The 17154-nt window shown below is 41.1% G+C and overlaps 1 protein-coding gene and 1 long non-coding RNA gene across 10 annotated transcripts in view; one reads left to right on the forward strand and one right to left on the reverse strand.

Annotated features, from left to right (window-relative positions):
* The first annotated feature begins 1022 nt into the window (after positions 1-1022).
* The window catches only part of LOC135268162 (uncharacterized), a 29854-nt gene continuing 13722 nt past the window's right edge, over positions 1023-17154 (forward strand). For all 5 annotated transcript variants that reach the window (XR_010336446.1, XR_010336445.1, XR_010336447.1 and 2 more), the window contains exons 1-2: positions 1023-1398; positions 15196-15241. This is a non-coding gene — a long non-coding RNA (uncharacterized LOC135268162). The remainder of the gene's footprint in view (positions 1399-15195; positions 15242-17154) is intronic.
* MYRIP (myosin VIIA and Rab interacting protein) overlaps positions 5531-17154 on the reverse strand; it is a 398497-nt gene continuing 386873 nt past the window's right edge. For 4 of the 5 annotated variants that reach the window (XM_064360111.1, XM_012460146.3, XM_012460147.3 and 1 more), the window contains 4 exons: positions 16321-16425; positions 16148-16208; positions 14648-14766; positions 5531-7694 (listed from right to left, as the gene is read on the reverse strand). In XM_064360111.1, the coding sequence (XP_064216181.1) occupies positions 7662-7694; positions 14648-14766; positions 16148-16208; positions 16321-16425 (318 nt within the window). In that variant the 3' untranslated portion in view covers positions 5531-7661. The remainder of the gene's footprint in view (positions 7695-14647; positions 14767-16147; positions 16209-16320; positions 16426-17154) is intronic. The other variant, XM_064360113.1, reaches the window with a different exon arrangement.

Below are 17154 nucleotides of genomic sequence, written 5' to 3' on the forward strand. Positions count from 1 at the left end.
CAGGGGAAAGATATGCAAATACACGCGGAGAACAGGGGATGTCTTAGCTCTTGGGCCAGTGCAGGGGAAAGATATGCAAATACACGCAGAGAACAGGGGAGGTCTTAGCTCTTGGGCCAGTGCAGGGGAAAGATATGCAAATACACACAGAGAGCAGGGGATGTCTTAGCTCTTGGGCCAGTGCAGGGGAAAGATAGGCAAATACACGCGGAGAGCAGGGGAGGTCTTAGCTCTTGGGCCAGTGCAGGGGAAAGATATGCAAATACACGCGGAGAGCAGGGGAGGTCTTAGTTTGGGTTTTCTCCCAGAGCACACGCTGAGTCGAGTTGTTCATTTGGGAAGCAATCCTAGGAAAAGTACTGAGGGTGCGTGAAGTGAAAGAAGGAAGGGAGGAAAAGCCGCAAAAGAGGCATCAATAAACAGGCTGTCATTGTGGGTAACTGGGCCTCCATTCCTCAGGGGGCCCCTTGAGGACCTCTGTTGAACCTTCCTGCTCAAAGTGTGGCCAGCAGCATTGGCATCACCTGGGAGCTTGTCAGAAGTGCAGCATCTTAGGCTGTACCCCAGACCTGCTGAATCAGAAGCTGTTTGTACCTTAAAGTTTGAGAAACACTGCCTTAAATCTTGCATCTTTACCAAACATAACAATTTTGATATAAAACATTTTTTAAAAACTATTTTAGACTTGGTTCCTCTAAACTGGATACTTCTGATAACTTTTTTGAAGTTTCTAGTATTTGAAGTGCATATTGAAATTTTTCAGCCCTAAGAAAGCTATTTAAAATGCAACTCCATTTACCTGCACTTTATCCTAATTACAACTCGATTGTGGAGACAGAAGGCTCACACAGCCAACAGTTCTGTAAAATGCAAATTTTATACGGGAAGTACTTTCCCTGGGAGAAAAATAGAGCGGCTGTCATGTAAGAAGTTATTTTTAAAGAAACACACCAAATGTCTCCTGTACTTCAGTGTGTTTTATCAAAATTTCAGTGATTAGAATACCCTTTGTGAAAGATCAATACACGTAACTTGGACGTGGCTGGACTGTCTTTACGGTCTTACATTTCTTGCCATCTGATGGGAATGCGGTGTGGGGGGAAGATGAGGAAACCAGAATTCTGGCTGGAAATGCCTGCCTGGATTTCACATGGTCTGCTGATGTTGTTCTCTTTAACCTCCCGCTCCTGATCTGTGTTTGACCATTTAAATGTTAGCTTGTTTGCTGTTAATGTTTAGCAAACGTTATTGTGCCAGGCACACTAATGGTAGTTGTCAGCATAAAATGAGCAGTTGAGAGACTGACTTTGCAAAGCAGAGAGTTTATTTGGGAATAGCAGGAGATTGCAATCCGAGATATGCGTGCTATGAAGATATCCGTGCTATGATGGATCACAGGTACATCCAGGGGGTTTAGGGAAAGGGGAAAGCTTTTAAAGACACAAAGGAGAAGTCCACATAAGCTGTTTTGAAACAAGGACCATTAGTTATGGTGGCTTGCTGCAGGAGCTGGCATTAGCTTTTTGGTGGAGACAGCTGGTGTCAGGCAAGTGTCCTTGAGCAAGTGGCTTATCTGGATTACTGCTTTATATATTAAGAGACTCAAATATATTTAGGTTTTTGATATGGGATGAAAATGAGATGCTGAAGTGTATATACTTTAAAATTTATGTTCAACAATTAATGTTTCAGTATTTTGCCTTACTTGGAAATGATCTAGATTTAAAATTTAACTGAGAAAAACTCTAAGGGTATGGTTACCAAAGAGATTTGGGACTCTGTTAAAAGCAGACATATTATAAAATATAGTTATTGTTAAAAAGTACATTTATAAACTTTTATTTCAGTTACATCTATTCATTCTTTTTTTTTTTTTGAGACGGAGTTTCACTCTTGTTACCCAGGCTGGAGTGCAATGGCGCGATCTCAGCTCACTGCAACCTCCACCTCCTGGGTTCAGGCAATTCTCCTGCCTCAGCCTCCTGAGTAGCTGGCATTACAGGCACGCGCCACCATGCCCAGCTAATTTTTTGAATTTTTAGTAGAGACGGGGTTTCACCATGTTGACCAGGATGGTCTCGATCTCTTGACCTCATGGTCCATCCGCCTCAGCCTCCCAAAGTGCTGGGATTACAGGCATGAGCCACCGCGCCCGGCTCATTTTTTTTTTTTTTTTTTTTTGAGACAGAGTCTCGCTCCATTGCCAGGCGCCAGGCTGGAGTGCAGTGGCGCAATCTCAGCTCACTGCAACCTCCGCCTCCTGGGTTCAAGCAATTCTCCAGCCTACCAAGTAGCTGGGACTACAGGCACATGCCACCACGGCCAGGTAATTTTTGTATTTTACTAGAGACGGGGTTTCACCATGTTGGCCAGGATGGTCTTGATCTCTTGACCTTGTGATCTGCCCACCTCGGCCTCCCAAAGTGCTGGGATTACAGGCGTGAGCCACCGTGCCCAGTTGTAGAAAATATCTTTAACATTTTTCATTTGCTCTATATTCAAATAGTCAAAAATCACGCCAACAAGGAAGAAAGTGGACAGAGAGGCAGAGCAGATAAAGTTCGCAGGGCTTTTAGGAAAGCAATTTCAGTGACTAAGACATTCCCACAGGAGAAGCAAGATTTAATAGAGACAACAGAATGGCCTTAAAAAGTGTATGCATAGCCTGAATATTAGCTTCCGATTGATTTCTGGCCATAGAGTTCCTTAAAAAATCCTCCCCAGGTATCTTATTACCAGGTTTCATCTGTGACAAACAGCAAATATTCCTGGCCGTATTGACCTTTTTTGTTTTCCTTTCTGAGTATACAGCTTAGGAGAGAAAGCCAAACAAACAAAAATACAATTCAATTCCAAACCGAAGGTAGAATTCAAACTCGTTCTTACACGTTTCTTGCCTGAGAAGCTTTGCATTTCAATTTTATGCTGTGAAGGATAGGCTGTGAGTGTATGTGTGTATGAAAATCTTGGTCTGCAATCCCACACAAATTTCATTCAGATTAATGGTGGAGGAGCCGGACTAGTCAGATACATTGTCTTTCTGAGAGCCTTACAAGACTTGCTTTTATAGATGGGAATGATGTGTGGTTAGTATACTAGTGATTTTATGCAAATGGTGGCTTCCTCATCCAGTGTAACGCATCTTTTTTTCCTTAAGAGGAGATACTTTAACGGTTGAAGCTGCTATATATTTACTCACTCCTTCACAGATTGGTTGTTGAGGATCAAGAATAAATTTCCCTTTTCTTGTTTATTTTAAATAGGCAACATGTTTTTAAACTCAAAGCTTAAATGGCACAAAATGGTCTATGGTGACAAATTTCCCTTTCACCTTAAGCCACTGTCAAAGAGAAATTGCACTGGTTACTTTTTAAAAATGGCAGGACAGATTTTATTTGAGCTACTGCAGTAGGGAATAGACTTCAGCATATAACTGAAGTCAACTCTGAATACAGCAAGGATAGCTGGGGATTTTTAGCCAATGGACCGGGTGAGGAAATCAGTGGATAGAAAACTATGACGAGGAACTTGATTAGATATTAAGGGGGGTTTCCTACTAAACTGACTTGCTAAACTGGTGTTGGCAGGCTAAGGACAAGGCCTAGTTGAGAAGCGGACTCAGAGAAGCCTGACTAATTTGGTCAAGGAGGGAGTCCTTGTCACCAGCCAGCAGTGTTCCTTTTTGTGGACAACCACTAATACTGTGTTTGTTTTGTTTTAATAACCTCAGGTATTTTCTTTATATTAAATTATGTTAGGAAAAGTCTCATTTTAACCAGATGTGATCCAGTCTTACTATTTGTTTAGGGAAACTTTGGTTCTAGAAAATGCTGCCCTATTCACCAATTTCATTTAGGGCCTAATTTTCTTGGGTATAAAGTGGGGTTGCTGTGAATCTCCTCAGAGATTGTAAAGCTTAATTGATGTATAAGGACTCAGTAGTGCATGGCACATGGCAGGCATCTAATGATGGAGACTGCCCTTCCTCGCTTTCCCTGTTGCCAGATGGGGCTGCCTTCCCTGCTTTTCCTGGGCCTCTAGTTTGAACCACGAATCTTGGTGCCCCAGCAGTCCTTGGTGCTTGTGATGGATATCTGTTTTCCTGCCACGTGTCTTCCTCTGACAAGCTGCATGGGAGTTAGTGCTGCCCACATGCCCTGCGTCTCCATTCCACGCAGCTGCCCGGCAGCAGTGTCTACAGCCCGAGATTTCCTAAGTGACTGTTCTCAACTTACTCCATATTTGAAAAAGTATGTGTCACTGCACTCCAGCCTGGGTGACAGCGAGAGACGCGATCTCAAACAAAACAAAACAAAACACAGAAACATTGAGGTGGAGCCCAGCAGTCTGGCTTTCAACAAGTTGGAATGTTTGTTGTTCCTGAGATTCCTTCAATAAGAATCTCTGGCAAGATGATTCTGATGCACGCTCATGTTGGGGTACTGGCTTTACTGCATAAAGCCACCAGGCAGAGAAGGCTCTTGGCTTCTATTAATATTTTCACATACTCATTTATTTTAGGTTAGTGGAAGGTTCATATTCCTATTGGGAATGACAGGGGTCAGTGTGGGCTTGAGTTTTCTGGGCATGCCAGCCTCAGAGATGTAACAGCCTCCACTGAACCTGCAAAAGATTGAGGAAGTCACTGCTTTCTGCTCAGCTACGCAATCCCCCTAGAGGTTGACAGGGGCTTCTCCACTGATGTCCAAGTTTACCTCTAGGATCTAACCCAGGGTTCTCAACCTCACCACTATTGACATTTTGGGTTAATCTTTGTTATAGGGGGCTGCTGTGGTTCGAATGTCACCCAAAGTTCATGTGTTAGAAACTTAATCCCCAATGCAATAGTATTGCAAGGTGAGAATTTTAAGAGAATTTAGGTCATGCGGGCTCTGCCCTTTTGAATGGATTAACATGGTTATCATAGGAGTAGGTTCATTTTTGCAAGTGTGGGTTTGTTATAAAAGTGAGTTTGGGCTTCTCTTGCTCTCTCTCATGCTTGCTTTCTTACCCTTCTGCCTTCTGCCATGGGATGACATAGCAAGAAGGCCCTTGCCAGATGCAGGCCCTTTGACCTTAGACTTCCCAGTTTCTAGAACTATAGGAAATAGTTTTTTCTTTATAAATCACCCAGTCTGTATTATTCTGTTATGGCAACACCAAGTGGACTAAGACGGGCTGTCCTGTGCATTGCAGGATGTTTAGCAGTATCCCTGTTTTCTGCCCACTAGATGCCAGGGTAGCACACCCTTGGTTGTTAGAATAAAAATGTCTCCAGACATTGTCAGATATTCTCTGGGGGGAAAACCACACTGTACCTCCCTTTGAGAAGTGCTGGTCTTAGTTGGGTGACCACTTGAGTGGAGGCAGACACGGGAAATCCTGTTGTCAGGACAACTTGCCAGGGAGGGGAGAGCAGTGTAACTGGAAGGAAGGCTTTGAATCTTGGCCCCTCCAGTTACATGACTTCTTTCCCTATCCCCTACTCACTCCTAGTCTCCCTTTACCAAAAAATTGCACACACACAATCTATTTTCATAAATGACTTTTACTTCTTTATCATTTCTCTTGACAGTGATTCTTGGCAATGTGCATATAACGGGAAGGGAAGCATAACTTTCAGAAGTCATCAAAGATATTATCCTGTTGTCCTCATTTTCTTAAACCATTAAAATATTTTCATTTATAAAAATTAATCTAAATATAAATATTGACACTAAAGATCAAAATCACTTGATGACAAAATAATTCTTCTGGAACTATAACATATGCTTATGGTTTTTAATAGTAAATTAAATCTTTGCACTTATTTGGCACAAGGAAACCTTTATAAAAGTTCAGATGCCACACAGCAGGCTGCTTATTCTTCTTTTTTGTTTGCAAGGCTTACACAGTACACATTTTTGTCAAAGAAAACTGAATATTTTTAACACTGTAACACAACAATAGTTGCTTTTCATGCCGCTTAAAGAAAAACGTTCTATTTGGAAGTCAGATCTTTTTTTGTTGTGTTTTTAAAATTTGTTTTTGTTTGTTTTGCTTTGAATCACACCAACAGAACAAAAAGCCAAAGATTTACTTATTTCAAAGGAGTCATTTCTGTTAGATGACACGTAACACAGCATCAGCAAGGAGTATTATTGGAAGATAACATAGACCCCCATCAGGAGTGGATCATAGCACACAAATCAGCAGCAAATCAGATCTGGAAATGCACATAGCAACAAAGTAACTTAGAGGTTGAAAACAACACAGAGTTAGGCTTTTGTGATGCATTCCAATAATAATTAGTGTAAAGGTGTGCCTTTGGCAAATTAATCTCTCTGTTCCTCAGCTATTAAATCTGAACCATGGGAACACCTGCTGAATAAGGTTGCCGTAAGGATTAAACGAGAACATTGCCTCCTTCAGAGCCGGCACTTAATATACATTCATCAGAACTATTCTCTCGCCTCCTTTTACCTTCTTCCTGAGGTTCAGAATATATCAGGAACAAACATAAGAGAAGGTTGTTAAAGCCCAATTGAGTGAAAGTCCAGTTCCATTTGCTTTTATAAACACACTCTAAATAGTCATGCATTTGATACGGGCTCAAAAAAACCACAGACATGGAGTGAGAGTCAACTCTTGTGTCCATTAAATGCACAGTCTGTCGTTTAATTTTTTATATCTATAAATTTTCTAAGGCTATTCCCTAACCATTTTTTATCTTTAAGGTCATTTTGCTACTTTGCTGAATATTTACTGGGAAATAAATTTTGGAGGAAAAAATGTTCTCGTGGTTTTTCTCTGCAGTAATTCATTTACCTGAACTCCGTTTAGATGTGATCACTGCTAAAGCACATCATGCCGATTCTGACAGTGCCCTAGTGTTGAGCCAGTGGTGGTCTTTCTCAAGCCCCTTTCTCCTTCAGGGTGGGGAAACTGTCAGTAAGCCCATGGAGGAACCCTAAATTCTTAATGAGACATTGTTTCAGACAGACCTGGGCATGGCATGGGTGAGTCACAACTTCTCATCCTGTGGCTTGTGATTGCAAAGCAATGGGAATGACTGGTAGTGTGGTAGGCTAAGAGCTTAGCAGGAAGGAGGTGGCCGAAGGGAGACCTGCAGACTTGACTTGAGCAATCCCAAAATTAGACTGTCCCTAGTGCTCACTGCAGGGACTCGCTTTTCCCTTAGGATTTGCAAGATGAAGATGCTTATGAGAGATTAATAAGCATTAATGATGTATTAAATAATAATTCCCACCTTCCTCCCTCTACCCGCCTCCAACAGTTTTCCTTTGGACAAATTGTTGACATGGAATACTAGCTGAATCAAAGGGCTTAAAAAAAGATCTTAAAGTCAGCACATAGTAGCAAAGCAAACAGGAAAAATACGTAGCTTAAACATGGAGCTCTGCTGTTGGAAGCCAGTGTCTTGGTTTTCTGTCTTGGATTCCCCTGGGAGCCTAAGGCAGAGAGTGGGCAAGACCGCAATGCTGAAGTCTGAGACGGCTTTCTGGGTGAGGTATCAGGACAGCCCTGTGCAATGGTGCACTGTGGCCTCCCCAGGCCTTCTCCTCAGGTGGAAATCCATACAGTACTCGATGGCTGTTGGGTCAAGGCACTGTCGTGTACGGCCGGAGGCAGTGGGTCACTGGCAGTGGAGTTCCATGGCATCAGTACATCACAGCTGACTCCAGAGCAGGCTCCTGAGGTGAGACATTGAACACACTCTCATCAGCCACTTGGGAAGAGTGAGAAGAAGCAATGAAAAATAATGTTTACTGCTTTTTATACCAAAAGCTATTAATGCTTATTGACCAGTCAGATATTTCACAACATTTAAAAACTGATGTCATTTTTTTTTTTTTTTTTGGAGACGGAGTTTTGCTTTTGTTACCCAGGCTGGAGTGCAATGGCACGATCTCGGCTCACCGCAACCTCCGCCTCCTGGGTTCAGGCAATTCTTCTGCCTCAGCCTCCTGAGTAGCTGGGATTACAGGCATGCGCCACCATGCCCAGCTAATTTTTTGTATTTTTAGTAGAGATGGGGTTTCACCATGTTGACCAGGATGGTCTCGATCTCTTGACCTCGTGATCCACCCGCCTCGGCCTCCCAAAGTGCTGGGATTATAGGCGTGAGCCACTGCACCCGGCCCCTGATGCCATTTTGAAATGCATACTTCTTAATCCACCTGAAATTAATTTTGGTATTTGGAATAAGGTAATTATCAAATGTGCCTTCTTTCCCACTATCATCCGCATGTCCAGTACCCCAAGCACAATGTTCGTGTTTGTTTAATAATCATATCCTCTTTACTCGTTTCTAAATCTTTTACAAAGATGATATATAACACATTCTCATATGTGCCTGTATCTATTTCTGGGCTATTTTATTTCATTAATAGTCAGTTTCATTTCAGCTTTTGTTTTAAAATCTGGGAGGAAAATCTCTGTAGTTTTGTAAAATGCTTTTGTTTATTCTTTCTGATTTATTATTATATGAACTTTAATTCAAGGAAAATTTCACTGAATTTTTTTAATGAGAATTAATTAAGCTACAAATTAATTTGGAAAGAAATGACTTTTCTTATTGAACTGTTGATGTGATTTATTAAAATCCACTTATGCCTAGTGTTCCATTATTGGAACACTAAGCATGTGGAGTTATTCATGTCCTACTGCTCAAGGTCATCATCAAAGTCTGATATTTTACTCATGCAAAAATTAAAAAAACTGCAACCTCCAGCATAAATGAGTTAATTGACATAAAAATATGTAAGCTATCCTTGCATTCCCACAAAATCTACCTGTTATTTATTTATTCATTCATTCATAGAGACAGGGTCTCATTCTATTGCTCAGGTTGGAGTACAGTGGTGCGATCATAGCTGACTGCAACCTCAAACTCCTCGGCTCAAGGGATCCTCCCCTTACCTATCCAGTAGCTGGGACTACAGGCACATGCCACCATGAGTGGCTAATTTTTTGTTTTTTGTAAAGACAGGTCTCACTATGTTGCTTAGGCTGGTCTTGAACTTGTGGCCTCAAGTGATCCACCCACCTTGGTCTCCCAAAGTGCTGAAATTATAGGTGTGAGCCACCTCGCTTAGCCTACTGTAATTTATTATTGAATTCACTGCTCTTTAACTGGCTAATATTTTATTTCACATTCTTCATCTCTGAAGAAGTACAACTGGTGTAACAATTTTCATGTGTCTGTGCGTGCCTGTGTGATGGGCACAGAACATGTATACATACTTACCAGCCATGGATCAGGCTTTCATGATTGGGGTTATCACAGCTTCACAATGTGAATCTTTTCGTTTTCAATTTTTTGATGACCTGGAATATTTTATATGGTATGGGAATTAACTGTTCTTTAAAAATTTATCAGCAAAATCATTTGGCCACAGAATCTTTTTGAAAGGTTTAATAAATTTTAAGTTTCTTTTTATTTCTTAAGTTTTTGCTATTTTTCTGATTTGATTCTGACTAGTGTTGATTCTAAATTTATGAGAATTGTTTTACATTGCATTGTATATTTTTATAAAAAATTGACATCTTTTTATATAATATTTTATTTTCAATTTTTTTCTTCATGTGACTTACAAAACATTTCTATTTCTTCCAAATAACTCCTAGATGTAGATCTAGAGAGATCATTTCTGTAGTTTCTGGTCTTCATGAAATGTTTTTTGTGTTTATTTTTGATGTCTGCAATTCAATGTCTAGTTTTTTCTTTTTTTTAAAGATGGGGTTTCACCATGTTGGTCAGGCTGGTCTTGAACGCCCAACCTCAGGTGATCCGCCCACGTTGGCCTCCAAAGTGCTTGGATTACAGGCATGAACCACCACGCCCGGCCCATTTGTTTTGTTTTTTAACAAGGAATAAAATATTTAATACTATAAATTTGATGCAGTATAGTTTTTTATGTATCCTATTTGCTTTGATATATGTAATGTTTTCATTTTGTAAGTGCCCTGTGGATTTTTCTCTCCAATTCAGTGTGTGTGTGTGTATGCGCGCGCGCGCGCATGTGTATGGACTGTTGTGTATGTGAGTACAAGTGGTTTTCTTTTTTTTTTTAAAGATGGGGTTTCACCATGATGGCCAGGCTGGTCTTGAACTCCTGACCTCAGGTGATCCACCCACCTCTGCCTCCCAAAGTGCTAGGATTACAGGTGCGAACAACCGCGCCCGGCCTAAGTGGTTTTCAACTTCTAAGTGGGGTTTCTGTTTTTTAACTTTTGTTCTAATTTTCTACATTGGCCCTGTCCAACATGGTAGCCACTAGCCACATGTGGCTATTTACATTCAGATTAACTAAAATTAACTAAAATTTACAAATCACTTCCCCCAATGCAGTAGGCACATTTCAAGTGCTCAGTAGCCACATATGGCTAGTGGCCACTGTAATGGTCACTGCAGATATGGACCACTGCCCTCATTACAGTTACATTAGACGGTGCTGCTCGAGATCATGTCCGGCACTGTGATCACAGAGGGCTTACTTCTTGGAATTTATTGAGGTGTTCTTTGTGATTTGTGTAAAATCAATTTTTATAAATGGTCCATTGATGCCTGGAAAGAGAGTGAATGATCTATAAAGTTAGATAAACATCTTAACAGTTGCCCTATTCAATTCTCTAATTTGTATGTATTTATGGGGTACTTGGGTTGCCAAAGGCTGATGAGAGTTTTAAAGTCACCAACCATTGCACTGTAAATTGTGTTGCTCTATTATCTGCCAAATCAAGAAAGGTTCATGACTTAGTTTATTTTATCAAAATTAAAATATATTTCCTCCTTGTTTTCTCTCAATGCTTTTTATCTAGAATTCTCCTTTCTTTAAAAGTAATTATTTCTGCCCTATTTTACTTTTATTTGTTTAGTAAATATTGTTGCTGGGGTGTGGTGGCTCAAGCCTGTAATCCCAGGACTTTGGGAGTCTGAGGCAGGTGGATCACAAGGTCAGGAGATTGAGACCATCCTGGCTAACATGGTGAAACTTTGTCTCTATTAAAAATACAAAAAATTAGCTGGGTGTGATAGCACACACCTGTAGTCCCAGCTACTCGGGAGGCTGAGGCAGGAGAATTGCCTGAACCCCAGAGGTGGAGGAGGTTGCAGTGAGCCGAGATCACACCACTGCACTCCAGCCTGGGTGACAGAGTGAGACTCCGTCTCAAAAAAAAAAAAAAAAAAAGGAAAAGGAAAAAAATATTGTCTATTCTTTTGTTTTTAACCTCTCTGTGTTACTTTAAGGTAATTTATTTTTATTAAACTTATTGAGGTGAAAGCCACACAAAATAAACCATTCTAAAGTGAACAATTTGGTGGCATTTAGAATGCTCACAAGGTTGTACAACTACTACCTCTATCTAGTTTCAATAAATTTCTGTCGCTCTGCAGTAAAACCGCTTACTCCTTAAGGAGTTTCTTCCCATTCCCCTTTCCCACAACCTCTGGCAGCCACCAATCTATGTCTGTCTCTATGAAAGACAATTTATTTTTAACTTTCTTATTTATAACCAATTCCTTCCCTGACCCTAGTGGTCTGCCCTTTTAGTGTGATAATGCATCTTTTTCCGCTCTGTGAAATAATGGTCAGAAGCAAGGGAATTCGACTTTGCAAGGTCAGGGTTAATGGCTGATCAGTGAAGAGAAGGCAGTGAGGAGAGCTATTGCCACATAACGCCCAAAAGTAACCTGAAATTCAAAAGGATGTGCCCACCATTATGCCATTACCTGGTGCTTCTGTGCTCATGAGACAGGGACAATGATGGGGAGGAAAAGGAAGTGAGGAATGGGTGAAGGATAAAAGAGAACAGAATAAATTTGTCCTTGCTTCTGTCTTGTCATCTCAAACGTGATCTGGCCTCTGTGTAACTGGTGTCACGGAGACAGCTTAGTTAGATGGTCATTTGTTCTGCAGCAGCATCAAGCACTTGCCAGAATTTTGACATGTATGTTGGTTTTGTGAAAGGACAACAAACCTGGGGGTTCCCCAAATCACTAAGCTAAAGGGAAAAGTCAAGCTGGGAACTGGGTCATTCAAACCTGCCTCCCCTTTCGATTCCTAAATAAGATGGCTACAAGATGAAAAGCTACACGCCTCCCTCATATTTTGCCCACATGGAAATTCCTAGTGAGCTCCAAGATCTTTACCCTAAGGTGTCTCTGTTAAAATTTCACCATGGCAATGTAAATTGATAGCTTACCTTTACAGGTGCAGTCGCCCCCTGCCCACCAGACACAAATGCACATCTGATTGTCCCCCTGCCCCATTTTGTCCATGTTATCTTATATAAAGATACAGATTCTCTGCATTTTCCCTCTGCCCCATTTGTCTATGTCATTTGATGTTAAAAAAAAAAGGCAGATTCACTGAGCCAGACAAAGGCATGAATGACTATTTTTCTCTACCCCTCTCTTCTCTTACATGAAAATTGTGTACTTCTCAATATCTTGCCTTTTCCCCTTTAAATTTGGAGCCCTTAAAATCATCTTTGGAGTAAGGCATACACCTGTCTTCTGCAGGTGCATCTTTAACTTTGGCAAATAAACCTTGTAAAATGATTGAGACTTGTCTCATTTTTCTTGACTGACAGTTTTTAAGCAAAAGATCCAACAGATTTCTCTGTATAATTTCTAGAGTTCATGCAAATTATTTGCTTTCTCTTCCTTCACTACATTTAGGAGTAGCTGCTGACTTTTTTCAGGAACACAGCATTAATGGCTAATGAGAAATTTAAGGAAGAGTGAATATGGATTGAAAACAGAATAAAAACTCTTACACCTCAACCAGACCTTAATCTCCTATTTACATATTTTTATTTCTATTATATTAAACCTGCTTTCTACAAGGAGCTGGAGATACAGTTGAGTATACCCACATATTAAAGAGATATATACCAGGCAGGACGTTACTTAGTTTTAGAACCCCGTCCTTACTGCTAAACAAACAGTTAATAGTGGTTCTGATCCAACATGGAGGTTGTAAACCCTATTGTGGATATGGACTCTGGAATAGGATTGTGTTGTTATCATGATTAGGGTAACTTATTCCATTGATCAAATTATTGGGTCAGTGTGTATTAACTTGCTTAGACTAGTGTGGTCTTAGTTTAGGTTGTTTGGTGATTGAATTATGCTCCAGGGTCACCCAACCAAAATTTTTAATGCAGGGATAATAGGCTAAGCCTGTATGCTTGAGTTTTTATTTGCATGAATAAATTAAAGCTCCATAGGGTCTTCTTGTCTTATTTATATCCACCTGTTCACGGATAGGTCCATTTCACCGATTAAAAGTAAGAGACAGCTGAACGCTTGTGTAGCTGTTCACACAAGTCCCTATTTAGGGAACAAGTGATGATGCTACCTTTGCACAGCTAGGATACCGCGGCCGTTGAGCACGTCACTGGGCAGGCAGTGCTTCTAATCCCGGCAATGCTGGGTGTGGTGTTTTTGGTAAACAGGTGGGGTAGGATTCGCTGAGTTCCTTTTACTTTTAGTACTCTCTCCTTAGAGAACACCTGTGTTAGGTTAACAGTGTAAATAATAGGGCGCTTATTATATCATTTATTAATATTAAGCTTTGAACTGTCAGTGGGTTACTCGGGTCTGATGTCAGCTTATGCAATGAAGAGTGTCTTCATGTTATTTATATGGACACTATTGCTTCTATTAGGTAATAGATTAGTCCAATGTGATGTTAGGAGTTCAGTAGAGTGATTAGAATTTAAGATAGTTAGATGTTGAACTTAAACACGTTTTTAATTGGTGGGTGCTTCTGGGCCAACTATGATAGTAATATGTTTTACTCTCTGTAGGACGGTTGTTCCCTAGGGTCTAAAGAGCTGTCCGTCTTTAGACTAACAGTTAAACTTACAGGGAGATTAAGTAATTCTGTGGGTAAATTTAAAATCGAACTAAGATTCTATCTTGGACACCAGCTATCACCAGGCTCAGTAGGCTTGTCACTGCTACCCATGAATCTTCCCACTATTTTGCCACACAGGTGAGTGTGCTCTTTCAGCTGTTCTTGGATGGCTCGTCTGGTTTCAGGGGACTTGGCTAAAGTTCTCTGTGTAAAGTTATTTCTAGTTAATAGATTATGCAGAAGGTATAAGGGCTTGTCTTTGCTTTTTAGTGCTCGATACAGTTTCTTCATCTTTCCCTTACGGTACTATGTCTATTGCGCCAGGGTAAAATTTTCTATCGCCTGTACTTTTGTCTAAGGTAAATGGTTTGTTTAAGATAGTTTGATAATATTTTCAGTGAGATTTGGGGCTGGAGTTAGCTCCAGGTGATCAGGTCATGATGAAATCTTCTGGGTATAAGCGAGAAGATGCTTTGGGTTAAGTTTTGGCTTGTCCAAGTGCACTTTCCAGTACGCTTATCATGTTACGACTTCTCTCTAGTGATTTTTAGGGTACCGTCTGAGCAGGGCGATGCGCGGTGTGTGCACGCTTCACGGCCTTATTCAACCAAGCACTCTGTTAAATCCACCCCCTGGTCAAATCCAACAGACCGTAAGACCATGGGGCAAGTATACTTTTTGGGGTTCTGATGGGGGAGCTACAGAAGGAAAGGCTGCAGAATGGAGGTACCCTCAACAGTGAAAGGGATGGACATGAAGACAGAGATGACACTTACCATCAAATCCTTGGTGGTGATTTTCCTTTCTTTAGCCCTGTTTTTTGAGGAGCCTTGGAGAATGAAGTTGCGGTTAAATGTTTTAATGGTGGTCACTGAAGATGTCTCAATTTTTTCAGCTAAAAGGAAATAAATGGGAAAAAATGTTACCCAGAAGATGGACCAATTGTCAAGGAAAAAACAAGGTGGCCAGATTACTCAGACTTTCGTTCTAGACTTGCCATCTCATTCCTGAACTGTGTTTGACTACAGGATCTTTTTGTTTTGTGTTTATTTTTATGATGGACAAATAAGTCAGGGGCATTGTTGAAAGCTTTCTGGGAAACAATAGCTCAGAGACAACCCAGGACAGTTCAAAAATACTTATGTGCAGTCCTGAAATAGAAAAGGTTCTAAAACTTGCAATGTTTTACAACTTTGGGGCCAAAATAGTCTGATTTCAAAACCTGGCCTGAACTGACATGAGGCCATTTATTGTCCTTGTCCATCTCACGGAGTGCAAATGTTCTTATATTCTGCTGTAGGATATTCATGTGTTTGATTTTCAGATGCTGCCCAGATGCCACGGGGGGTGTAACGACATACAAAGCACAGGTAGTGTATTACCTTTCTAATGCCCAAGAAATTATGAAGCACATATGGACCCAAGGGTTTCAAATAAAGGATTGTGGATCTGTGACAAATTTTAACTGCATACAGTTTTGTAGATCATAAACATTCAGTAAATGTTTGTTAAGTGATCAATGCAGAACCAAGGCTCAAATGCACATCTTTGGACTTTTGCTCCTGTAATTTGTAAATCTGAATTTCTAGTTTGGCATCATCCTTATGTGGCCTCTGAGCCCAGGGCATTGGCTGAGAAGTGTCCATTAGATAAAGGTGATGTGACTGACATTGCTGGAATCCTTTCCAGGTTGGGCACTGTAGCAGATACTATTGGTGTTCTGTTCACTTCTCCCTGACAGTCACCATTCCAGCACATTCCAACAGATCCTACTGCAAGTACCACCACTCTGTCTTGGTTCATGCATGGGGCAGGTCAGAAGTACCAGGGAATTACTGCCCCCAGAAGTAACTCTCAGCCAGAGATGGATGGGAGTTCAAGAACAAATACCCCATCTCCCTGCCCTTTGGGCAGAAAACTCAAAGGTGCAGCCAACATTGTCTCCCAGAGGTCGCCAGGAGGACTTAGCCTTATTTGCCCAAAGACATAACCCCTAATTCAAGGAGCCTGTATTGACTGACTGAATTTCTTTCTGTGAATCCCTTCTCTTCTTCTCTACCAGTGTTTCCTGGAATCACCTCCTAAACAAGCTACTTTTGCTCCTATCCTTGTCCCCGGATTTACTTCTAGGGGGGACCCAAGTCATGATAGACAAGAGCAATTCTGTGGGAGAACCCTCCATTAGATCTAATTCTCAAACTCAGGTTTCTGAGTTACCCAAAGTAAATGATCCAGGCTTAATTCTTTGGTAGCGTTTTGGTTTTAATTTAGCATACCTGTCACCGGTGGAGCAGGCAGTTTCCTCCTTTGCTGCCTGGATGTGTCTATGGTTTGTACCTACAAACAGAACACAGTGAGCAATATACCTTTGTAGTGCGAAAGATAATTTATCATCTAAATTTTCCAAGCCATGTAACACCGCAACAGAGGGAGAAAGGGACAAACACACCTGGGTCCTTTGCTTCTGATTCCGTCTTCTTGTGAGGCTTACACAGGGTGCTATGTTTAATCCTGCAATGGTCAGGGCTGAAATCCGGCTCTCAATGTCAGAAATCTTAAAGCAACAGAAAGACAGGATCGGCAGGGAGAAAATACAGAAGGGAAAATATTTGTTAAAAGTGTTAGGAATTTATAAAGACAAATCTGCTTTGATGTATGCTCATTCATTCATTCATTCATTCAGCTTCTACCAAGCACTTTCTATCTAGTGTGTAGCAAGAAAATAAAACACAGGTCTTTCTTTATAAATTTAAATTTCTAGTTTGTTAGCTCTAGAGCATGTCAATAACCCTGTTAGGGTATGCCTAGGGATAAATTAGAGCCTGGGGGCACAATGGGGACCCTGGCCCAGGGCCACCTGGCTCAGCATAGGGGTGAGGAGCGGTCAGGGAGGTGACAGAAGGTAACATTTGAAGGATAAGTTATGATTTACACGTCCTGCTTCCTTCTTCTGTAACTTCACGAATCCAAAACCACAGCACCAGGTTTTAGAAGGGAGGCCTAGCAGCCCCCGGTTCAAGTCCGTCTCCTCCATTAAGAAGCCGACCAGCCCTGAGAAACTCTCTTCCCTCTCCGGGCATCATTTTCCTAATTTACAACATGGGAAGGTCAAGAGAGAGCTCAGATTTCCTTCCAGCAGAGTCTGAATGCAGAAATAGAAAGTAAGGACCCACTTAATGCCCAGAGAAAACCCTGGTCCTCCCCTGTCCCCAGAGATAAAGATACTGTCCCTGCTCCTAGAAAAGGTAATTATGATGTGCCAGGCACCATGCTACGTGTCTTA

This window comes from Aotus nancymaae, unplaced genomic scaffold, assembly GCF_030222135.1.
Source record: "Aotus nancymaae isolate 86718 unplaced genomic scaffold, 86718_ANA_hifiasm-v0.15.2.pri h1tg000038l, whole genome shotgun sequence".
NCBI lineage: Eukaryota > Metazoa > Chordata > Mammalia > Primates > Aotidae > Aotus > Aotus nancymaae.